Source organism: Aureobasidium melanogenum, assembly GCF_000721775.1.
Source record: "Aureobasidium melanogenum CBS 110374 unplaced genomic scaffold scaffold_4, whole genome shotgun sequence".
Taxonomy (NCBI): domain Eukaryota; kingdom Fungi; phylum Ascomycota; class Dothideomycetes; order Dothideales; family Saccotheciaceae; genus Aureobasidium; species Aureobasidium melanogenum.
In genome coordinates, this window is record NW_024470056.1 from 826,024 (window position 1) to 849,274 (window position 23,251).

The window sequence follows — 23,251 nt, forward strand, 5'->3', positions numbered from 1 at the left end:
GATTGTGGGGATGTGTGCGTGCCTATGTGAGCATGTCTGACAAGGGGTTGCACGGTTGACGATCTGCCCAGCCAAACTGTCTAGGTCCCATCTCCGAGCGCTGCGGTTTGGTTGAACCTTGACGCGCCAGCATTATGCGGGGGTTTGACGCCGTGTCTGTGAGTGGGGCTCGGTACGTTGCTCCCGATGCCGAGCTTTTTGACACGGCAAACTGGAGCGTTCTCGAGCCTTCCTTCGTCAACCTATCACTTGACCTGCATCTATCGTACACTCCGTGTCGCTGAAGCCAAAGACGTCGCCAACGTCTTTGATCCTTGTAGGCGTAGTTTCCTACTTGCTCGGTTGGCGATGCCCACATCTATTTGAACCATCTGTCTCACATTGCAAAAGATGAGGTTTGAAAGAAAATATTCGCGCGGAGCTGGCGCCTATTCATTATCTAGACACAATGTTTCTTGCGGCGATCGATAGATGTTCACCGAATTTCTGAGAACTTGCGACCTCTTTTCAACATTTGACCTGCCTTGTTCGTCACGAGTGTGCGCCTCCCAATCGCCAGAAGTGGCAGGACATCGCGATCCGAAGAATCGAGAGTCGTTGCGAATACCTCGTGCTTGTCCTTTAGCTGTACCGGAGCGTTGGCAAGATATCCAGGCGTTTTTATCTTCGGATGGCTCGGGTTCGAGTCCTAGCTCTCTGTGCCTCCAATCCAAGCATGCAGTGAACATGCGTCTGTCGAGGGACTTTCGTCAAGCCTTGCCCTAGGCCACCGATCGTCTCCGGGACTCCAACCTCATTGCTTTGCTGTCATATCGAATCGATATCTGAGATCGAGAAATTAGGAGGAACAACAACCATGTTTTTATCTTGCCCTAGCTGTCAGCATCTTTTTGTTGCTTCCACTTAGGGTGGAGATCATCGTTCTCGCGCAAACTTGCTCCTCGTGATGGACAGCTTGGCACCACATACACAGAGTAAGAGAGCTTAAGCTCCAATATGTAACTCACCGTCCCTGCCTCGCACAGCCTCTAGTGTGTTTCGCCAAGTTCGAGAACTATACAAGTTACCTTATCCTCCCCTCCTTTGGTACTTCTCGATTTTGTCTAAGGCTTACTGTACATAACCGAGCTCCTCCAGATTTATTGCTACTACTTTTTTAGGGATCATCATTGATAATCAGGTCGTCCTTTCTCAGGATTGACCCAGCACGCAGTCTCGTTGAGCCTTTGATCCTTCCCACTGGGATCGAGAGCTTTGTAGCTCCACTATAAGTTTTTAATGGCTCAATACATAAACCAACACCATCACACCAGCTTCCCTGGGCCACCTCCAAGCACCATGGACATGCCGTATCAGCCTATGTATCAGACGATCGACAATAATCCAAACGTACAATCACTCTTTGTGGAACCACAGCCTCAATCGCAATTCTACGGGTTTCCTCCACCAACTGGAGGTTCAATGGACTCGGGCTATGCTGGCGAAGACATCAATCCATTCGAGGACAATGTCGCATGTGCAGACCTCAAGCTGGTCTATGGCCACCCTATCAATCCGTCGCTCCCGAACTTCAATGCATACGGCTACATGACCAACGATCAACAATCAAATGCTCCTGGCCAACAGTTTATGCCAGTCAACTACACCGCACCCTTCGTTCATGACTTTGGATCTACGAACCGGGACGCCAAGAACTCGCAGAGTCCAACGACACCAACACTGATCATGGATGATGCTGTCAGTGTCAAGAGCGAAGATGGCTTTTCAGACGCTGCCTCGCCAATGACCATGACCCAGTCCGTCAGCCAGCTGACAGGGCAAAACAAGAGACGCCCTAGCACAATCAGACGAACGGTCACGGAACCGTCGTTGGAGGTCCGCGCCGGCAGCATGCAGCGCACCTCAGTCAAAGAAGGTCGTGGTCGAAACCGAAAGCGAATTCCTCACACGGCCGTGGAGCGTCGATATCGGGAGAACCTCAACTCACAACTGGAGAAATTGCGATATGCAGTGCCGCACGTACAAGCAGCTCAGCGTCGCCGGGCGAGCGATATCAACGACCCGATGAAGCCGAGCAAGTGTGAGGTGCTTGTAGGCGCACTGGAGTACATCAAAAAGCTGGAGTCTGAGAACAAGGAGCTCAAGAAGAGGCTAGGAGAATGAGTAGCAGACGACAAAACCGTAAAAAGATAATGACAAGGTGATTCTTGATGACAGACGTGATGAGGAGTATTAGAGGAAGTGTATAGCTACCTGCCTTTGGAAGGCAAGGTCGGCTTTTGACTTTGGATAACGCACTTCGTTCTGAGCTGTCGCTTAATAGAAAAACATTAATGATCAACCCTCCTGAATGCCTGCAGTTAGAAACCCTGGTGAGATCCAAGCAAGCTGAAACGAGAGATGGTTTGGGAGATTCGACAAGACCCCTGAAACGAACAGCTTGGCACGTGCGCGTCATATGGATTCCTTGAACCCTCGAATGAATGAGGTTCACTTTCTGGCAAAGCACCTGAATTGCAGTGCAGTCCACGAGTACCGCTGAGCATGATGGTTTGTGAAGGATAGATTTGACGACACATTTTCCGCCATACAACATCTCCGACATGGCAGACGAGGCTCCACCAGAGTTGGCAGCAGCCCTGCTGAAATGGGTACCACTGTCCGAAGCAACATCTCGTTACTGCCAGCTGACATGGCCAGGTGCAAGCATTTCAGACGTCCAAGAAGGTAGAGGGCTGGGAGGACGTACAAGACGGCCAAGTGCTGTGGGACATCCTTCGAGACATCGATCCGGATTACTTTCAAGACGGCCTCCCAGAACCACCAGCCAAAACACAAGATCACTGGATTCCTCGATGGCAGAACCTCAAACATGTCAACCGCCTTGTCACATCATATTTGCGAGACTCGAGCGGATCTATCGAAAATCCGGCAGGCAGCCGTGACCCAGATCTCAAGGCCATTGCTATCGATGCCAGTCCGAGGGATACCGTCATGGTGTGTTCTTACTGTACCCTTCTCTTCAGACACCCAGTCGACTAATCGTCTGATCCACAGCTGCTCAAAACCATGCTCCGTGCCGCCATGTACTCGCCCGAATCGAACCAAAGAATGGGTCGCATAGTTGTCGGCCTTGGTCCCGAAGTTGCTGTCACAATTGCCGCAGCCATGAAGCAAATGGAAGAAACAGATATGTCACATACAGACGCCGCCGACCGATCCGACTTTGAAGTCACTTCCGAAACGTCTACCCCTGCCGAGCCAATGTCAGAAAAAGCAGCCCTACCCATCAACGAGCGTGTGTCATTGGGTACTTCCGGCGAGCGTGATCCTGAACTGGAACAAGAGGAGAAGCTCATACAGGCATTCAAGGCCATCAAGGATCTGGAGAACAACAATGCGAAAGCTGCGACCGAATTGGAAGAGTTGAGACAAGACAAAGAGGAGTTGCAACAAGCATTCGATGCTTTCAAGTACGAGGTGGAAAACCAGGGTCGTAAGGCTGCCGAGAATGACACCATGAAGGACATGCAGCTGAAGGCAGAAAGAGATCGTGATTACATTGCTGAGCTGGAGGCAGAGCTCGAGACTTTGAGGGACAAATCGAATGCGCAGGAGCGTCAGATCGAGCGATACAAGACAGACACGGACGCAAAGCAGAAGTTGAGAGACGACATGCAACTCCTTCGAGCTGAAAGAGACGATCTGCTTCAGAAAACTCGCATGAACGAGAACCTCAAGAAGAAGATTCAAGCACTACAAGACCAGGAGAAGACCAATTCCACGCTGAGAGAGGATCTCCGTTCGGCCAACGACAGGCTCCAAGACTTGGATCGTCTGAAAGATCAATGTTCCGCACTTCAAAAGGCAAACGCCGAGAACCTTAAACTCATCGCCAACGGTGAACAGGAGATATTCGACCAGAAGACGACCCGTAAACGCATCGAGCACGAATACAAAGTTCTTACACAAAAGTGGGAAGCAGCCAAGGAACGCCAGGTCAAAGATCACGAAACTATCACAGACCTCGAGAACAAGTTGCAGACACTCGAGCTTGGAGGATCGAATACCAATGGTGCCAGTGGCGGCCTCGGTGAAGAGTTGGAGGCATCCGAGAAGGCACGCGCTGAAAGAGCAATGGACAGAAGTCAGGGCGACAATCTCCCCTCGGCCGACGCTACAATCCTTCAACAGAAGCTAGATGCCATTACTGCACGAAACAACAAGCTGGAGACCGAGTACTTAGATATCTTGCAAGACAAACTCGGTCTGGAAACTGCTCTGCAAGACCTCCGCGAGCCAACTCGAGAGCCGGAAGAGAACGTACCATTCTTGGAACAACGCAAGAAGCTGCAGGCAGCACAAGCTGAGATCCAAGAGATGCGCAACCAGCAATTCACTGCGAATACCGAGATGGCCAGTATCAAGGAAAAGCTTATGGCTGTGCAGAAACAACTTACCAACAAGGATGTGCAATTGGATGGCAACGCAGAGTACCAAACCCTGACAGATCGATACTCGGAGTTGCACAAGCATAGCGAGGGCGTCGAAGCGGAACTGGCCGAGCAGCGTGCACTGCTACGACATGCTCTGCTCAATTCTGCACAGCTGCTGAAAGAGTCGGCCGAGACTCGAAATGAGAACGAGTACAAGCTCTTATTGCAGCAGTTACAAGCAGTCAGGGATGCGCCGGATGATGACGAGCTCCTGGAGTCCACTGCAGCCCAACTTGCAGATCGTGTGGAACAAGCACGTTCTGATACTATTGCCGCAAACAAGGTATATCCCCCTTTCAACCTGCCAACTAGGAGATCGACTAACATTCTTTCCTTTAGCTTGCCGAAGACCGAGCGACAGAAATTAAAACACTCAAGAAGCAAGTCGAGTCGGGCGCGACAACGACGGCCACGGGCAACGTGCCATCTGCCGAATTTGCAGCTCTGCAGCGCGAGAACAAGCTCATGACATCCGCATGGTTCGACCTCAGTAGCAGACTGCAGAGCAACACCGTCATGTTAGGCAGGCGCAAAGAGAGCCCGAAAAGCTTTTTGGGCAAGCAACGGCAACTGGTAACACCTGGTTTGGTACCTGGACAGGTGAGATAAACAAGATGGGTCAATAAGGCTTCAAGTACTGACTATCAAGCAGCATCGGCGGTAGTGATGAGGATATAGAGAAGCATTTTTAGAATAGAGCGATATCCACAAGGCAAGCATTTGAGCGACCATGCAACATTTTTGGAAGTATGAATGATCATAGACGAAGCAGCAGCGACGACGATTAGCAATTGCAAGGTGAGGGTCGATTGATAGTCGTCACGGGAAAAAGTATATGAGTGGTTGTGGTTTGTGGCTAATCATCGGATCCTGAATCTGGCCAACCAGATTCAACCCTTACAAGCTAAGGTGATGTGGTGTAGTGGTAGCATGTGTCGTTGTGGAGGTTAAATTCCAGCAACGCCGACCCGACGGCGGTTCGATTCCGCCCATTGCCAGGATCTTTCTTTTTGCCCTTTGTTCTCAACGCATCTCCAAAGGCATTGTATGCGACGCGGACGTGAGTTGTCGTTTTGTCACTTGCGTGGTGATCTGCTCATATACGCGCAGAGGATTATCGACAGAAGCATGAGATGTAGGGATGGTGCATTACGATTGGGAAGAGTTGTTTCTATGCATTTTTCATCAAGAGTACCGAGATACAAGTGGCTGTTCCTATCTGACACCTATACTCTGTTTCGCACCGAAGCGGTCTTCTGCGTTCCATGTCTCTTCGGCTTTCGTGCCCGGAGGCAACCACGCGCCAGGCGAAGCATTGCTCGATGATCTAGCGCGCATACTGTGCTCAGCTCCATTCGGGACACCATATCCTCCGTGCGAAGGAAGCGCATAATTGACAGGTGACTGCGAGTAAGGCGTTGTGTCTGACTTTTTGTTGTCGCCACCAACGAGAGGAAGGAGGGTGTCTTTGCCTTCTTGCAGAGCGCGAGCACGCTTGTCTGCTTTAGCAGCATCACTGGTGCGGTCGTAGAGGTAAAGACCGAGGATCGTGAGACCAATGCCGAAGCCTTGGATCTTGGTCATTGGGTTGCCGAACCAGATGATAGCAAAGACGATGACGAAGACGCGCTTGAACAAGCTGGCTACACTGTAAGTGACGGGAGAGACGAGACCCAGCAAGACAAAAGCAACGAGATTTTGGCCAAAGTGGAAAGAACCGTTGAAGACGAATTCAAGGCCGAGACGGGCGTGGTCGAGGGAGCCAGGACGTTCGGATAACTCGATGGAGGCGTCGGCCAGGAAGTCGGCGATCATTGAGAAGCCCTCTGACCAGAACCAGATGGGCAGTGTAAAAATGAATGCAAGACCAGAAGAGTAGCACAACAGGTTGAGCTTGTCAGGCTTCTTATTGCGTACGTTGATACCATCGGCCTCGGCTTTGGCGGCTTCGTTGAACAGCTTCTTGGATACGATATTTTGAGTGACGAATAGAAGTGCACTGCCGAATGCATACACGAGACCCAGGAAGTTTGCTTTGAAGCTAGCGGAGCAGGCCATGATGACACCTAGCGTAAGGGGTACAAGCGACATGTAGGTAGCGTAGGAGTATCGAACATCGAAGATGAAGCGGTAGGCGAGGACTGTGAGTAGAGGTGACAAGCCCTTGATAGTGTGGACCAGCGAGACGGGGATGCGACTCATGGCGTCGGAGCTGAGGATATGGCCGCCGATTTGGAAAGCGGTCAAGGGAAGGGTGGTCATGATGAGCTCGCGCGAAGGCTTGCGAATGCCATTGCGTAGTACAGGGACTGCGTTTCGGAGAGGAGCGTGGATGCGGGCAAGCCAGGATAGCAACAGACACCACGAGCATACAAACATGAATTGGATCAGAGTCAAGGTCACGGGCTTGGGCAAGGCAGTCAGGATGGCCTTGGACGAGGTATTGGACATGATGGAGGTCGTGTACCAAATGGCACAGAGGAACTTTGGCCAAAGAGTAAGCACGCGGATGCGATTGTATTCGAGCTGTAACGTACAATGAGGCGCGCTGACACGGGGGCCTTGAGAGCATCGGCTATCTCGTGCGCGTTCTGGCTGACGCTGGCCCTCCTCCCTCGTACCGTGCGGATCGCCTCGCTCAAGCTCTTTTGTCTCCCGTGCCTGCCTACTGTTCCGCCGCTGGGCGTCCAACCATTCATGCCGTGCGAACCTCTACGTGCCTGCCAACGTTCATGGCTGTGCAGGTGGTTTGGCAGTCCGAGTGGTTGCGGCATGGGCGACGCTGGGTTGGATTCGATGGGCTCCTGTGTCGTCTGCAGCGTCTCGTCTGACAGATCTGGGAACTTGAAGGTCGCTGGAGACGGCGACGTCGAGGCCCGCCGGTCGAACTGCGACGTCGACATGGCCGTGGAAGCTCTGCGGATGCGGGTTTCTTCGGAAAAGTCGACTACAATCAATCCATGGAGAAGAGGTTCAGGAAGAGTGCACTCTCAAACCTTCGACACGAGTTTCATCAGAGCGATTATTACCAGCTTGGGTTGGACAGCCTGGCAAGGTGTTTGATCGCTGCCGTCATTCGGCAAGTCCCGCAGCCTTGTTGAAGCTTCCCCCTTCTTGTCCCTGTCCAACGTCCAAATCAAACACTCCCTTTCCACCAACGGGTCATGTAACAGATATGAAGCTTGCTGCTCTCCTTCTAAACGCGTTTCGGAGTACCCAAGAACCCGTGACTGTACCTGGCCATTCAAGTGCATGTTGCCTCGAGTTCTCCAGGTCATGGGAGGTTGTAGGTCCCTTCCAGGTGGGCACGCGAGGCATGATGCATCCAACATCACTGGATGCATCAAAGACTGATACTCTACTTTAGAAGCAACATGGGGTGCCGATCCGCTTGAGTATCTTGGTGGTTTTCGCTCTCTAAAGTATGATAAGGATACGAACTTTCCTAGCTCTCTGGCTCCCAATGCAACTGTCTCCTGGTCCACCCTTGCTGCCCAACAGCTATCTTGCGATTCTCACTCCGCTCAGGTCGGTCTGTCTGTAGCGTTTCCTGACATCGATCTGGCCTTTCTTCAACGCATCTACGGTTGGGCCGCTCTACAATACCAAGGCTGGGCTCGAGGCCATCTTCGTGTCAATGGCGAAGAGCCGCAGACCTTGACCCTTGCAACAGACAATCTCCTTGAGTTCTACCTCGATGGACAGCATCATTTTGGTGGAGATTACTATGCTTTCCGACGAGCTCCAGTTGTCTTGCATCTTGAGCCAGGAGATCATGTCATCGACATTCGACTTGTTCGCGATGTAAGAGCGATGGGCGGCATAGGTTTACCGATAATTGATGTGCAACTTGAAGCGCGATCCTCGACCAAAGATCTTCATCTTTCTACGGACAACGCTCTCATGCCTGACATGGTTGGTGGACGCTTGGCAAGCATGCTTGGTTCCATCCAGGTTCGCAACGACCATGTACACGACATCGAGATCTTCGCAGTCTCTGCCAATGATAGTTCTTACTTTGTGTGGTTGTTGCAACCTGATGATTTCTGGATTGTTGCTGGACAGACCAGACCTGTTTCTCTGGCCATATCATGCCAGGAAAAGTGCAGTCCGTATCTAGGCTTCGATGTAGAGTATGGAGTTGTTGGTCAAGACCGCTCTCAGGCCTCTGTGCTGCATCTGGATCATCATTTTACTCAGCGAGAGCTGCATGAGCCATTAAAGGTGACATTCTATCATCCAGGTGGAATGGTATCTTATGCTATTCTGAGGCCTCCACCATCAAATCTCTCCTGTCCTCTGGACTCGGAGGGGCTGTTGCCAGTGTTTTTGCAATTACATGGCGCTGGCGTAGAGGCTGATAACGACATTGTAAGGCATGCTCTAGATTCACTGACTGACATCTGTGCATGGGCTGTATTCCCTACAGGCTCAACGCCCTGGAGTGGCGACGACTGGCATGTTTGGGGTTTTGCAGACGTAGAAGCTGCCGTCGAAGCCATACCTGGATGGGTAGAAAGCATTGGATGGAATGGCCCAGGTGCAAACACGAAGCGTTGGCTTGTCGCTGGCCATTCCAATGGAGGTGAGTCGTCGTCGTTGTCCATGCATACACAAATACTGAGTCACACAGGGCAAGGGACGTGGTATGCTTTGACTCATCGCCCCGACAACGTCTTCGCAGCCGCTCCGATATCTGGATATTCGTCCATCCAAAGTGAGTGGATGCTCGAACACCGTCAGATTCTGAGCTAACATTCCAGACTACGTACCTTATGACTTGTGGCAACCACTTCCCCCTCCTGTTCGCGCCCTCTTGGAGGCGTCTTTGAGCAGCTATCGCCATGAGCTTTTGCTAGATAATCTCAAAGGGATCAGTATCCTACAACAACATGGCAGCGTCGACGACAACGTTCCGGCTTTCCATTCGCGATTGATGAACCAACTCATAAAACAGCAAGGGGCGAATGCGTCTTACATCGAGCTTCCAGGAAAGAACCATTGGTTCGATGGCATCATGACAACCAGATATCTGAGCGACTTCTTCAAGCAGAATCTCAACGACCTCGCACGACCCTTACGTGCCCCTGAGGCTTTCACTCTGGTAGTCGCAAATCCAGCAGACTCAGGTCCTAAGTTCGGAGTTGAGATTCTTTATCTGCGTCGCCCAGGCCAGCTTGGAAAGGTCCATGTCTCCTTTTCCTCATCGGACTGCATTCTCAGGAGTTCCAATGTTCTGAGCTTGCGCTTGCCCGACATCTATCCACGAACGCATGGCATTGTTGTTGATGGTCAAAGGATAGATCTTCCCCTCCAGGCCAGAAACAATGACTTGTGGCTGTATCCGGATGGTACTTGGAAGGTATATGTGTGGCGAGTAATATGTTTGTTGTGTCGATGCTGACCAGTACAAGGTTCTTTCTGAGCATCAATCACCGGCATTGCGAGACAGGAACCAGCTAGGCGGTATGGATGCTATATTCCGCACTCAAAACACTTTGCAAATCATCAGCCACTCTCAAAAGGCACGTCATACTGCCGTTCAGATATCTCGCAATTTCTGTCAATACCTCGGTGCCGATACCGAAATTCTGGAACCTGGGATGGGACGTCCAAGGCAGTATAGCAACATCGTTCATGTCGTTTTGTCGAGGGATCTGCCTGCCAGTCACCTCACAGGTTTCGCCCTTCAAGTGGACTCTCCCAACGGCATAAGCATTCGCACAACAGCCGGCCAAATGACGTACCCCAGCTCAGCAGGACTCGGCGCCATATTCTTGAGGCCGCTGCCAGCAGGAGCGGTGGAGTTGGTAGTATGGGGTTATGATGCAGACGGGTTGGACGTAGCATCACGCCTTGTACCCATGCTCCCAGGAGTTGGACAGCCAGACTTTGTTGTAGTAGATGGGCGGATGCTTCAGGAAGGTGCGGGCGGTGTTCTGGCAATGGGATCCTTTGATCATCTATGGAATGTCACAGAGAACTCGTACTTTACTTGAGATAGTAGAGGTTCGAAACAAGGTACCTATTGCTAATGCTGTCGGCCTTAACAGTGATATCTCCATGGACCTGACTCCGCTGTTCGACACCGTCACTTCTAGTTGTGCTGTAGGAAACTGAGTGTTGTATTCTGTGCGGGTGGACCGTGCACACGGGCTTCTTGTGGTCACTCTTAGGGAAGGCATCCTTGACCTCTGCCACCCTCCTTCCACCGACCACTCCTTACTACCTACTTCTTTTTGAATGCGGACATTGCGCACCCTCTTGGTCCTACCTTCGTCGCTCCTTCATCATAGTTGTCATTGGACGAGCCTCTAATTGACATCCTTGTCTGCGCCCACTCTTTGGTCTGCTCCTATCGTCAGCATCTTCTCTTTCAAGTAAGCTTCAACCCGCCTCATCATCCAACGATCTCTGGATCATACATCGCTCCTCTACCACCTTCCATCCTCCCTTGTCTTCCGATACCTACTGGAACCATCATGGCTTCTTTGAGCCTTGACGGATCACCTACTCCTCGCAAGAAGACTCCCCTCAACTTCTTTCTCCACCACGACGACCAGTTCGAAGACGAAAATACTCATATCTCTGGCGGTGCTGTAGGTTCTGACACTTTAATCATGTTTCATTCCTTCGACTTAACTTCTGCTCTGCAGCCGATTAAGCGCGAAACCAACACGCCTGTCTCGAATGCTGTGCCTTTGACTACTTCTCGCTTCAACAACCAGCTGCCTCCCCCTCCTCTCACCACTCGCAACTCCTCTTTCAAGGTGAGCCCGCTCCAACACATTCATCACTACTTCAACACTATACTGACTTGTGTCTTCTCAGCAGAGTCAAGTCCTTGCACCTGCCATGTCTATGCCTGCCAACGGTTTCGGCCTTGGTATCTCCCAGGCTGCTCCTGCTCGTAACGTGCACCTCGACGAACTCTTGGCCAAGCTATCTGAGCAGCAAATCCTTCTCAACAAGCAGAGCACTGCTCTTCACGCTCAGCGTGCTGGTGAGACGTCTCCAGACTCTTCTGGCTCTGGTGCCCTTACCAACCCTTACGCCGCTACACCTCACACTGACAATCAATTCAACGACATCCTTCAAGCTGACATGGCTGAGATGTTGCGTCTCAAGAAGGAGCTAGAGACTGCTCAGACTCAGATTGCTCGCATGGATCAGGAGTTGTCTCAGTCTCGCATCACCAAGCACACCCTTGAGCAGGCCATGGGCTCTCAGTTCGACTCGGACTTTGATCACATCCGTGACCTTCGTCCTCAGGGTGTCGCTGCTCGTGTCGACAACTGGGTCCAGTCGACTGAGCCAGGTGTTCCTCCCATCACCTCTAACGCCAACATCAATGCTGCTCACTTGGCTCCTCCCGCTGCTCGCGGTATCTGGGGCTCCGCACCTTCCTTCGGCCCTGTCGGTGCTGGAGGTCCCAATGGTCCTGGCGGTCCCGGTGTCATCGGTCAAGCACTCAACAACACTAACAACTGGCCCCTTACCGATCCTCGTCTCATGTCTGGTGCTCGTCTGGAAGCTACCAATGCTAACATGTTTTCCGTCGGCCCCAACGCTCGTGGCTGTCCTCCTGCTCTGCGCATTGACACAACTGCGATTGGTCCTTATCTTAGCGAGCCTTCCTCCGCTGAGATGTCTATGCGCGGTGCTCACAGTCGTCCAGCTTCGGCTTTCGGCAACCACCTTCACCCTTGGAGCCAGTTCAGCCCTAACATCAACGCATCTGAGCAGTCCGGCATCACTCCACCCTTGACACCACTTTCTCTTCAGTCGATGCAGAACATGCATAACATCACCGGAATGCCTCACCCTATGTCGGACCAGGCCCTCATGAACAACATGTCCTTCGGTTCCAGATCCAACAGCACCAGATTGTCTCCCACCGCCGCCGAGTTCCAGGCTGGTGGTTACGGCAGCACTGGATGGGCCATTGGCCACCAGGTAAGTTTCTTCATCAGTTCACGACATGCGCAGAGCCATGTCGACTGTCTGCGCATCCACTAATTGTTTCCAGTCTCTGTCAGAGCCTGGCAGCTACCTCACCAACGCCGAGCCCATGAACTACCGTCGTCTTCTGGACCGCAACATGAGCTGCAACTGGAAGTACATCGTCGACAAGATCGTCCACAGCAACGACCAGCAGGCATCTATCTTCCTTCAGCAGAAGCTCAAGGTTAGCACCCAGGAGCAGAAGTATGAGATCGTCCAGGCCATTATTGAACAGGCCTACCCTCTCATGATCAACCGCTTCGGCAACTTTCTGGTTCAGCGCTGCTTTGAGCATGGCACTCCCGAGCAGATCATCGCCATTGCCCGTGCTATTCGCAACAACACCCTCAACTTGAGCATGGATCCCTTTGGCTGCCACGTTGTTCAGAAGGCTTTCGACAGTGTGCCTGAGGAGTACAAGGCCATCATGGTCCACGAGCTTCTGCGCCGCATCCCTGAGACGGTTATTCACCGTTACGCCTGCCATGTCTGGCAGAAGCTGTTCGAACTCCGCTGGAGCGACACCCCTCCTCAGATCATGAAGTACGTCAACGAAGCTCTCCGCGGCATGTGGCACGAGGTTGCCCTCGGTGAGACTGGCAGTCTCGTCGTCCAGAACATCTTCGAGAACTGCCTTGAAGAGGACAAGCGTCCCTGCATCAACGAGGTCCTTGCCAGCATCGACGTTATCGCCCATGGTCAATTCGGCAACTGGTGCATTCAGCACATCTGCGAACACGGCGCCATTCCTGATCGCAACCACGCCATTGACCACGTCCTCCGTTTCGCTACCGAGTACAGCATGGACCAGTTTGCCAGCAAGGTTGTCGAGAAGTGCCTCAAGATTGGCGGCACCGAGTTCCTTGACCGTTACCTTGACCGTGTCTGCGAGGCTCGCGCTGACCGCCCTCGTATGCCTCTCATTGATGTCGCCGGTGACCAGTTCGGAAACTACTTGATCCAGTACATCCTCAGCCACGCCGATGCTCAGCGTCGCGAGGTCGTCGCGAGCCACATTCGCAAGCACATGGTCTCCCTTCGTGGCTCCAAGTACGGTTCCCGTGTGGCTATGCTCTGCAGCAACCCTGCTGTCGCCACCCGCCCTGGCCCTCCTACTGGCATTTCTATGGGTCGTAGCGCTGGCGGCTTCGGTGAGCGCCCCTACAACGGCGCTCGTGGCTTCCCCTACGGCGGAGGCTACCGCTGAATGTCGAGGCCTCAAGATTTTCCGACGCTCGGCCATCTTGTGGTTCTCTCGACCATGTTCGCGCCGAGAGTACAAGACATATCTTCACAACATCTTCCATGTCTCACTACCTAGGCTCTCGTGTGCACATTTTGTGGTTCCACGAGCATTGCTGGCAAGACCGACGAGCTGGCTGCATAATTACTGGAATATTATTGCACGTCTGATGATGGATGCGGAAAACGCATCATTGTCTAGCTCCAGCATGTTAGCATCTTTTCATTTACTCTCTCGTTCTCAGAGGCATCTGTCATGTCGAAGTTTTTCGCCGTCTACCGCAAAAAAAAGGAGGAAAGCTCGCTTTCGGCGCAAGCCTTTTGGATGGATCAAAAGCACCATACATCTCTCGTTAAACATCAACATATCAACAGAAGGCACAAAGAGGAAGAAAAATTGGGGATAAAAAAGGCAGGAGGGAGATTTTTCGATTTGAGACACTCGTTTTATTTTCTTTTTTTCCTATGTTTTTTTATGCAAGCTGGGGATGTAATGGGCGGAAGATCGAGCATTCGTGGTTTTCAGAGCAAAAAGGACGTAATATGACGAAGGAGACAACTCAAGTTGAAGTAGCATCAATATACAAAAGAAGAGACTTGATTGATACAAATTTGTTGCTCAAGTGTGATGCGATGGTGGATGGTAGTGTGGAGGGATGTTTGTTATGAACAGCGGACGGGTGATGTCAGTGTGGCTGGGACGTCGAATTCAGGGAGCGTCACCCGCTCAAGGTCACAACAGATGCATGTTTAAGCGGTGGCAGCCAATCAAGAACCAAGGAAGACACAGATGATGGCTTCGCTCACTCCTGGAGACCACCAAGGCAACCGACGACTTCCATACTCTCCCGTGCACTCGCCTTCGGCTCCGGTAATCATGACAGCGGCTAACGGCCACTTCGCCAGCGTCGGCGACGACAGCGACAAGCAGCTGCAGTCGTTCGAGCACGGCATCCAAGTCATTGACGAGAACAAGACATTCAACGCAAACCTACCAGCATACCTCGACGCCGAACATGTCCTGCGCCAGGGCTTCAACTACCACCTCATCTCCGTCTTTGGCAGCCAGAGCACCGGAAAGAGCACCCTGCTCAACCACCTGTTCGGCACCCATTTTGGCGTCATGTCCGAGTCGGAGCGCCGCCAGACCACTAAAGGAATATGGATGAGCAAGAACAAGCGCGACCAGGCCGAAGGAGGCGCCGTCAAGATGGCAGACAACATTCTGGTCATGGACGTCGAGGGCACTGACGGCCGCGAGCGTGGAGAGGACCAGGACTTTGAGCGCAAGAGTGCCCTGTTCGCCCTGGCTACCAGTGAGGTTCTGATTGTCAACATCTGGGAACACCAAGTCGGTCTGTACCAGGGTGCCAACATGGGTCTGCTCAAGACTGTCTTCGAGGTCAACCTGCAGCTGTTCCTCAAGGACAACAAGTACGATCATGTCTTTTCCCCCATTCGACCTTCAATCCTCTCTGACATTCTTCTCTCACAGCTCAACACCTCGCTCGCTCCTCTTCTTTGTCATTCGCGACCACATTGGCACTACTCCCCTGTCCAACCTGCGTCAGACCCTTCTTGCCGACCTCACCCGCATCTGGTCAACCCTCTCCAAACCCCCTGGCCTCGAGAACTCCAAGATTGAAGATTACTTTGACTTTGCATTCACCGCTCTGCCTCACAAGATTCTGCAACCTGAACAATTCGTCGAGTCCGTCGCTAAGCTAGGCTCGCGCTTCCGTGAAGGTCAGAAGAGTTCTAGGACGAACCCCTTTTCCGACGAGCAGGCAGAACCTATCTTGCTGCCCGAGTACCACCGCAGGATTCCTGCCGACGGCTTCTCCATGTATGCTGGAAACATTTGGGAACAAATCGACAGCAACAAAGATCTCGATCTACCAACTCAGCAAGAGCTTTTGGCCCAATTTCGATGCGACGAAATTGCTCGCGAGGTACTTGTTGCCTTTGACGAAGTCATCACCCCACTTGAATCCAAGCAAGCAGACGCTGCAAAATCTGGCTCACCCAGTGTACTCTCAGGCCTCGGCAAAGCTATGAATGGAGCTCGCGCAAAGGTGCTCCAAGACTTCACAAGCGAAGCAAGCAGATACCACCAGGGCGTCTACAAGCGCAAGAGTGCAGAGCTCGAGAGCAACGTTGACGCAAGGTTGAAGACTCTTTTCCGGGGCCAGCTCTCTGCCGCTCACAAGACGGGCGTCCAACAATTCACCGAAGCTGTTTCTACTGCAGTCAAGTCTGGTCAGAAGAAGGGTAGCAACTATGATTTCCAGAAGATTGTCAACGCCGAAAAGCAAAAGGCTCTTGAAAAGTACGAGCAGGAAGCATCGGATCTCGTAATTCAAGGTGCTTCTTGGAGCAACTACCAGCAAGAACTAGATCTGTACCGCAAAGATCTCGAAGAAGCCAGTGCAAGACTGCGCAAGGAGGAGATGCGCCGTCTTGCCTCTCGTGTGGAGCGCTGGGTCCGCTCCCACCTTGGTGAGTCTATCGGTGTACAGTTCAACAAGCTCGGTTCCGGCCGTGGTGGTTCCGGTGCCCCAGAGACTGGCGAGAGAGGCTCCATTGAGAAGGACCTTTGGGATCGCATCTGGCTTGTCTTTACCGAGACCGTCAAGCATGCAGAACTACGTTTCACCGAGCGTGCAAAGGGCTTCGATGCTAGTCCCGAAGAAGTCGAGGTTGGGCTCTGGCGTCTGCGCCGCAAGTCCTGGGGTGTGCTGAGAGCCAAAATTGACGAGGAAGTCATGGAAGGAAACCTCCTTCTCAAACTCAGAGAAAATTTCGAGGACAAGTTCCGTTACGATGAGGAAGGCGTGCCTCGTATCTGGCGTCCCTCTGACGACATCGAGGGTATTTACACACGTGCAAGGGAAAGCACGCTCGAGCTCATTCCTCTGCTCTCCAAATTCAAGCTACACGAGACAAAGTCCTTGCCGCCGCTCGAAGATTGGATTGGTCAGACACCTGCTGGTCTTTCTGCTGCTGATGAAGAAGATTTGCATCCGATTGGTGGCGTCGACGAGGAAGACGGCAAGACTCTCGACGAGGAATTGACCGTCCTCAGCGATGCAAAGAAGCAGGACCTCAGCGTGCGATTCAAGAAGACTGCAGATGGCGTATACGTCGAGGCCAAGCGCAGCGCTATCGGTGGCGTCACCCAAGTACCTCTCTACTTCTACGGTCTCTTGCTCGCATTGGGCTGGAACGAGATTGTCGCTGGCAAGTCTTATCTCTTTCTTCGTTATTGCCTTTTATCCACTAATGCTGTTGGCAGTCCTTCGCAACCCTCTCTACTTCGTCTTCCTCATCCTCCTCGGTATCGCCGGCTACGTGACCTACACACTAAACCTGTGGGGCCCTATCATCCGCATGACCAATGCCGCCAGCGCTCAAGGACTTGAAGTGTTCAAAGAGCGTCTGCGTGAATTCCTGGAGACGTCCGATACAGGTCGTCAAGCCATGGCTATGTCAGGTAGCAAACCGTCCGAGCGTGAACAGTACAGGTAAGATGATCCAGTCCTTTCTCTATATTCCTTCAGGCGCTGACGAGTACAAAACAGAATGGACACGCTTAGCAGCGAGGGCAAGAAAACTGCAACTACGGCTGCTGATGACGATGAAGACATTTGAGCAAAACTTTGGTGTCTCTCTTTTTGTGTCCATTGATGTTGTTTTGGAAAACCTCATCATCGTTTCATAGCCAGAAACCCATTGTATAATTACATAAGCGAAAGGAAAAGCGACAACGTCTGTCTCTGTATAATATATCCGTCTGATCTAGTCCTTTCCGGCGGTTCACGACAACCCATCGTCAATTGATCTCGTCATGAGTGGCACCATAACGTGCCTCCAAGAAGAACAAGGACCTATATTCAGAAGTATCGCGACTTTCTATCTACATTTTTTTGTCCTCTCCGGCCACTTCGTGATGCACAACCTCAATAGAAGCGACCTTCTCCATGCGCGAATGAACGACATCGTTCATCTCGTCATCATCAAGAAGATGTCCGACTTCTTCTAAAGTAAGTCCACGAGTTTCTGGGAAGTACATGTAAATGACGATACACTCAATGACCAGAATGACGATGTAGACAAAGTAGAACTTCCAAGCGATGTTCTCGAGGCCGATGGGATTGACGTATTGGTTCAAAACCTAGCAATATCATCAATATCAAGGTTCAGATAAATGTCTAGTACAAAACAAGCTCACCGATGCGAGAGACTGGAAGGCCATAAGCAACGCCATTCCCTTTGCTCTAATGTTAAAGGGCAAGATCTCGGCGGAGTACGCGACCGTCAGACCAGGCCATGCAAAACCTGCCATGCCGTAGAAGAGGAAGATCATGGCCAAGACTGCTTTTCCAGCTGCTTTGTTGCCGGTCTGACTGTATACGGCCGAACACGCCGTCCAGATGCTGAAACTCACCAACATACCACCAGCAGCGATCAGAAACAGTTTTCTTCGTCCGAGTTTGTCGACAAGCAGGACCGAGAACAGCACAGCAACCAAGAAATTGTATATCTGGAGCCCTCCATTAAAGAGAGCTTGGTCGTAGGAATCTGTCATGCCAACACTCTCGAGGATATCGTGGAGGTAATAAGATACCAGTCCATTGCCAGAGCATTGGGAGAAGAAAGAAACAAGCGCGATGAGTGTGATGCGTCTCCTGTTACCTTTGTTGGAAATCATGCCTTTCCAACCTTGCGCGGAGAACTCTTTTTCGGCTCGAAGGGTCTCGCGGATTTCAAGATATTCGCTCTGAACTAAAGAGTCTTGTTCGTTGCCGTTTGCATGGTACTGTGTGGAGTTTTGTTCCTGTTAGCCGGATTTACCTGAAGATGGAAAGAGATATGTTATACTGACCTTTGCGAGGACTTCGAGAGCTTGTTCGTGGCGGTCTTTGGAAACAAGCCATCTGGGACTTTCGGGAAGGAGCCATATGCCTGGAGAACAGCATGTTAGTAGGACGTCAGAGTAGCATGGGAAGTCGCTATCCACAGACCTATCAGCTGAATCAATGGCATGACAGCCTGGACAGCCGTTGGGATTCTCCAAGCTGCACTTGAGGTATAGGATGTTGTTCCGAAGACAGTCCAAGCGGCGACGATTGCACCGACGCACCAGAGCGTGTTGTACAATGTTGTAACCTTGCCTCGATGAGCCGGATGAGCAAGTTCCAGAATGAGCAGCGGTGCTGAGCCTTGTGCAATATTAGATCTAGCAAAAAGCTGTCAGTAATGGTAGTGGAATTTGTGATAGCAGTGGTTGCTAACCCCATTCCCACCAAGAATCTGCCACCAATGTACATGCCTGTGTCTACTGTTGGAACCACTTGGAGAACGACACCGACCAACAAAACAACCATGCCAACGGTAATGCCAGCCCTGCGGCCAAGAAGATCGGCAAGGTATGAAGAGAAGAAGATGGCAGAGAAAGATCCGACTTGCAAGATAGCGCTGAACAGACCCAATGTGCTACCACTAGGATTGTCAAAGTAATCCTGCCAAGGTTCCATCGTTTGTAGTCCGTTCAGTAGACTGCCATCATAACCATTCGTCGTGGCACTGAGCAGTGGGATGATGAGCAAAGAATAGAGCTTGAGCAGGCCTGCATCTTTGTACCATGTAACAGGAAGAGTTGTGTTGAAGGCTGGTTGCTCGGCATTGTCGACTTCCACATCATGCTTCGTCGCAGTATCCTTCAAGATCTTCGATGCCATGACTGTCAGGGTATATTCGTGGTGATCTGAAATGTCTATACCGAATGACTCGGCGACCGCCGTCTTATATGAAGTTGCATCGTGGCTGTCATAGCAATGTGGCTTGAAGGAATTAATTCCTCACTCATGGACACTTGATCAAGCCGAGGTCAATACATCGCTGCAGCACAGATCTGCATATGCATACCAGTAGTCTAGCGAGTGCCTTGGCAAGGTGTCGATTATGGGGACCCCATGGGCAGAACAACAGAGCGAATCTTGGGGGCCAAGGGTTGACTCAACCCGATGTCACCTTGTCGAGTAACTTCAAATATAGATCCTTGTATTCTTGAACCTTCCAAGAGACTGGACTGGTAGGAAGTAGCGGTATGCCAAGCTCTCAAAGCAGCAGGAGGTAGAGAAAGAGCGGCTGCGGACGCCGACAAACGGCGTTGTTGCCGACTCGGGGCAAGTGGAGGGCACGCCATGATTACAACCTGTTCTCGGTGTGCATTGCTCGGTATTGCTGTGAGAGGGGTCATGGAAAAAAAGGGTTTCGCAGCACATGCTTGACAGGACGTTGCTGTTCATCAAGCATGACTTCAAAAACCCAGATACCATAACCACGCAATGCAATAACATCAGAACAATTGATTGTGGGAAGTTGCAGAACTGGACGACTACAACACAATCTCGGGTAGCGTTGGTCAGGGACGAGTTGAGCCGGTCGAATTAACTTTCAACTTTGATGTTCTGCTAGACAGATCGAGGCTGTTTGCCTATTTGTCGCTTCTGTTCGTCAAGTCCTCGATGGTGATGGTGCGACCCTGATTTTAGATTCCAGTCTCACATCTTTCTAAACCACAACTCTTGCATTCCACGCTGACTCGCCAGGAAGTATACGCGCTGCGTGTCGCCATGATCTAGCTCATATTTGTGGGTGTTGAACCTGGGGTGGTTAAGGTTAGCATGCATCATCGGAAACAGCAAAGTGGTTGACAATGCGCTTTAGAAAGCATATTATTGTCCTCGGTGTTCATAAAAACCACCACACATTACCATTATTCTTGTACATATGAATCTATAAGAGCTAGAACTTGATCATAGTCTGCCTCAACGAGCCCATTAGGCTGTGTAAACGTGTTGTCGTTAAAATACTCTTGCTCATAAACAGCTTGTAGCCTAGCACGTGGAAATGTCCACCTCATCACATCATGTTTACGACATGTCCTTCTCGGCGGTAGGAGTGCTGTGAGAAAGAAAACCAGACTCAAGTGGTCGGGTGGGACTATTAGCTTGCGATTTCTTGGACTCTGTGGGTTTGTGGGATAGCTCCGATTCATGGCGGGCGTCAATCAGCTTCTTTGGAAGGTCGAGAAGGCTCGGCATGCTGCTCATGAGGCTGCTATCGATTGTTGAAGTAGGAGCTGTAAGAGTCGAGACTCTGGGGTCGGCTGGTATGTGTGTATCGTAGCCAGAAGGGCCAGTATCGGTACTGGTGGCCTTTCCACGACGAGCCTTCTCCAGGCTCTCACGATTTGCATGCTCGAGACCGGTGCGGAAGTAATCAATGTCCGGATTCTGATCGAGAACACGCAGACGCTTGTCGACCATAATTGGAGTCAAAGGAGATCTGGCAAGCTCGGGGAAGGCACTTCGAAGCTTCTTGACAATGGCATTGAGGGAATAGTTGCATGTATCAAGAACACACATAGCATGGTCGTGAGTGCCGTTCCACTCCTTGGGCAGAGGAGGCGTAGGTGGGAAGCGGTAGATTGTAGACTCTGAAGCTGGCGAGAGCTCGAAGGCGGGCGATGGTGCTTCATGAGTTGCAAAGGAGTGCCTCAACTCGGATGATTGAACGTTAGAAGGGCCAGTCGATGGGTGAGTGAGATTGTTGGCAGTGGATTGTCTGGTCAATACAGGTGGTGGACAGTCTGGTACTGGTGTGGGAGGTCTGCTAGCGAGCTTCGAGGACGAAGGAGGAGTTTCTTTTGCGATGGTGTACTTCGACTGCCCAGGAGGCTTGACGGGCGTCGATGGATCGTGACTGCATCGATGTCAGAGTAGGGTCTTGTCATGCCGAGGACGATATTGAACATACTTGGAAACGCTGGTATGCTGACGATGTGCCGAGAAGACACCCATCTGGGACAAGGTCAGTAAGATATGAAAATAAGATCAAATGCATTGAAGACTGACAGGCGCCGAATGGCGAGTCTGAATGTCAGTTGGGATTGGATGGTGAGATAGCGCAGTCATGGTCACCAGATTGAGGACGATGGCTGTTTGCAGAGGCATAAAGAAGACAAGATGGAGATGCTAAAGTGAAGAATCAGGCAACAGTATTGAGAAGAGAGAGTGCAAGATGGAAAGAGCGAGGCTGGATTTAGTTTATACGTGCCTGCCCGAAATTTCGCAAGTATGAGAGTGAAGAAAAAAGTGTCCAATTGTTGCCGACTTTTGTGATTTCAAATTACAAAGACAAACCCAGCAAAAGATGGTGTCTCGTTTTATTGTACAAAATTGTCCGCGTAAAAAGCCATATTCACCTCGCCGTCGCTGGAAAGTGATAATTCTCGTTGATCGTTAGGAGCCACAAGTCTACTTCTGGAGACCAATCTTCTGGAGAAGGCTGCCCGAAGCAGGGATGTTACCGTTGCCGCCCTTCTCAAAGACACCCAGGATGCTCTTCCACACGGCTCCGGGCTCTTGGCTGGCGTCAATGCCTCTCCAGATGTTGGTCTTCTGGTAGTAGGAGATGACGGGCGAAGTCTGGTCGTGGTAGGTAGCCAGACGCTTCTTGAGGGTAGCCTCGTTGTCGTCGGCACGCTGGACGAGGGGCTCGCCAGTGATGTCGTCGGTCATGGCCTTCTGGGGAGGGTTGAAGATCTTGTGGTAAGAACGGCCGGAAGCGGGGTGGACGAGACGACCGGTGATACGAGAGACGAGCAGCTCGTCGTCGATGCGGAGCTCAACGGCGTGCTTGAGCGACTGCTGGCGGGCCTTGAGCATGTCGTCAAGGCGCTCGGCCTGGGCGACGGTGCGAGGGAAACCGTCGAGAATGAAACCAGACTTGCACTCAGGGTTGTTCTCGAGCTCGCTCTTGATCATGCCAATCATGATCTCGTCGCTGACGAGACCGCCCTGGTCCATGATCTTCTTGGCCTGTCTGCCCAACTCGGTCTTCTTTGCAACCTGGGCGCGGAGCATGTCACCGGTAGCCTGCGCGCGTGTTAGTCGTTGTTGGATTGGCCTGTATTGGCATGATTGCGCAGACGTACCAAGTGGCAGACACAGTACTTCTCCTTGATCTTGGGGGCCTGGGTACCCTTGCCTAGCCATAAGTCAGTCGCGGAGAAAGCAGGCAAGAGTTTCTGAATCGCGCATACCGGCACCGGGGGGACCCATCAGGATGATTCTCATGCTCTCATCGCTGGACGAGGACGAGGCAGAGCTCTGAGCCTTGCCGTGAAGACGGGCCTCGAGCTCGGCAACGCGAGCCTCGAGCTTGTCGACGGTGCCCTTAAGCTGATCCACCAGTTGCTCTCCGAGAGGTGCCATTGTGATAGTTGTGTGAGGTGAATTGAGTAGACCAAGTCAAGTGGAAGCGCAACACCAAGTTCGGAGAATAGACCCAAATGCTCGCGGCTACTGCGCAAGTCGGCCTCGGTATGTGCGTCCTCTTGGCAAAATTATCCATTCATCCACAGCTTCCACAATTCCGACTTGTTTCATTCAAAATGAACCCTGTCACTCCATTGCAGATTCACTAGATTGCGCCAACCT

At 51.7% G+C, this 23,251-nt stretch overlaps 9 protein-coding genes across 9 annotated transcripts; 5 read left to right on the plus strand and 4 right to left on the minus strand.

The window, feature by feature from the left end:
• Positions 1-1,278: 1,278 nt before the first annotated feature.
• Positions 1,279-2,163, plus strand: M437DRAFT_73278 (uncharacterized protein; the record flags this gene model as incomplete). The annotated part of the gene is made up of 1 exon (XM_041025997.1): positions 1,279-2,163. The coding sequence occupies one exon, from the start codon at positions 1,279-1,281 to the stop codon at positions 2,161-2,163; it is 885 nt and encodes a 294-aa protein (XP_040882371.1).
• Positions 2,164-2,603: 440 nt separating this feature from the next.
• M437DRAFT_73279 (uncharacterized protein) lies at positions 2,604-5,105 on the plus strand (the record flags this gene model as incomplete). The annotated part of the gene is made up of 4 exons (XM_041025998.1): positions 2,604-2,651; positions 2,701-2,997; positions 3,058-4,779; positions 4,836-5,105. 4 exons carry the CDS (start codon positions 2,604-2,606, stop codon positions 5,103-5,105), a joined length of 2,337 nt encoding a protein of 778 aa, XP_040882372.1.
• A 606-nt stretch (positions 5,106-5,711) lies between these two features.
• On the minus strand, positions 5,712-7,399 carry M437DRAFT_42527 (TPT-domain-containing protein; the record flags this gene model as incomplete). The annotated part of the gene is made up of 2 exons (XM_041020595.1): positions 5,712-6,980; positions 7,034-7,399. 2 exons carry the CDS (start codon positions 7,397-7,399, stop codon positions 5,712-5,714), a joined length of 1,635 nt encoding a protein of 544 aa, XP_040882373.1.
• A 457-nt stretch (positions 7,400-7,856) lies between these two features.
• Positions 7,857-10,495, plus strand: M437DRAFT_41886 (alpha/beta-hydrolase; the record flags this gene model as incomplete). Its single annotated transcript, XM_041020465.1, has 4 exons — positions 7,857-9,081; positions 9,130-9,213; positions 9,260-9,858; positions 9,911-10,495. Coding segments are annotated over 4 exons (2,493 nt in total), but the record flags the coding sequence as incomplete, so codon positions are not given.
• Positions 10,496-11,357: 862 nt separating this feature from the next.
• M437DRAFT_42830 (ARM repeat-containing protein) lies at positions 11,358-13,707 on the plus strand (the record flags this gene model as incomplete). Its single annotated transcript, XM_041020640.1, has 3 exons — positions 11,358-12,046; positions 12,125-12,452; positions 12,538-13,707. 3 exons carry the CDS (start codon positions 11,358-11,360, stop codon positions 13,705-13,707), a joined length of 2,187 nt encoding a protein of 728 aa, XP_040882375.1.
• Positions 13,708-14,535: 828 nt separating this feature from the next.
• Positions 14,536-17,393, plus strand: M437DRAFT_73283 (root hair defective 3 GTP-binding protein; the record flags this gene model as incomplete). Its single annotated transcript, XM_041025999.1, has 4 exons — positions 14,536-15,176; positions 15,238-16,982; positions 17,038-17,266; positions 17,324-17,393. 4 exons carry the CDS (start codon positions 14,536-14,538, stop codon positions 17,391-17,393), a joined length of 2,685 nt encoding a protein of 894 aa, XP_040882376.1.
• A 265-nt stretch (positions 17,394-17,658) lies between these two features.
• M437DRAFT_41996 (general substrate transporter) lies at positions 17,659-19,483 on the minus strand (the record flags this gene model as incomplete). Its single annotated transcript, XM_041020487.1, has 5 exons — positions 17,659-17,916; positions 17,974-18,561; positions 18,628-18,707; positions 18,767-18,981; positions 19,038-19,483. The coding sequence occupies 5 exons, from the start codon at positions 19,481-19,483 to the stop codon at positions 17,659-17,661; spliced, it is 1,587 nt and encodes a 528-aa protein (XP_040882377.1).
• Positions 19,484-20,680: 1,197 nt separating this feature from the next.
• Positions 20,681-21,763, minus strand: M437DRAFT_82324 (uncharacterized protein; the record flags this gene model as incomplete). Its single annotated transcript, XM_041027724.1, has 3 exons — positions 20,681-21,512; positions 21,567-21,610; positions 21,665-21,763. The coding sequence occupies 3 exons, from the start codon at positions 21,761-21,763 to the stop codon at positions 20,681-20,683; spliced, it is 975 nt and encodes a 324-aa protein (XP_040882378.1).
• A 303-nt stretch (positions 21,764-22,066) lies between these two features.
• Positions 22,067-23,026, minus strand: M437DRAFT_41913 (adenylate kinase; the record flags this gene model as incomplete). Its single annotated transcript, XM_041020470.1, has 3 exons — positions 22,067-22,687; positions 22,747-22,799; positions 22,855-23,026. The coding sequence occupies 3 exons, from the start codon at positions 23,024-23,026 to the stop codon at positions 22,067-22,069; spliced, it is 846 nt and encodes a 281-aa protein (XP_040882379.1).
• Between the last annotated feature and the right edge of the window lie 225 nt (positions 23,027-23,251).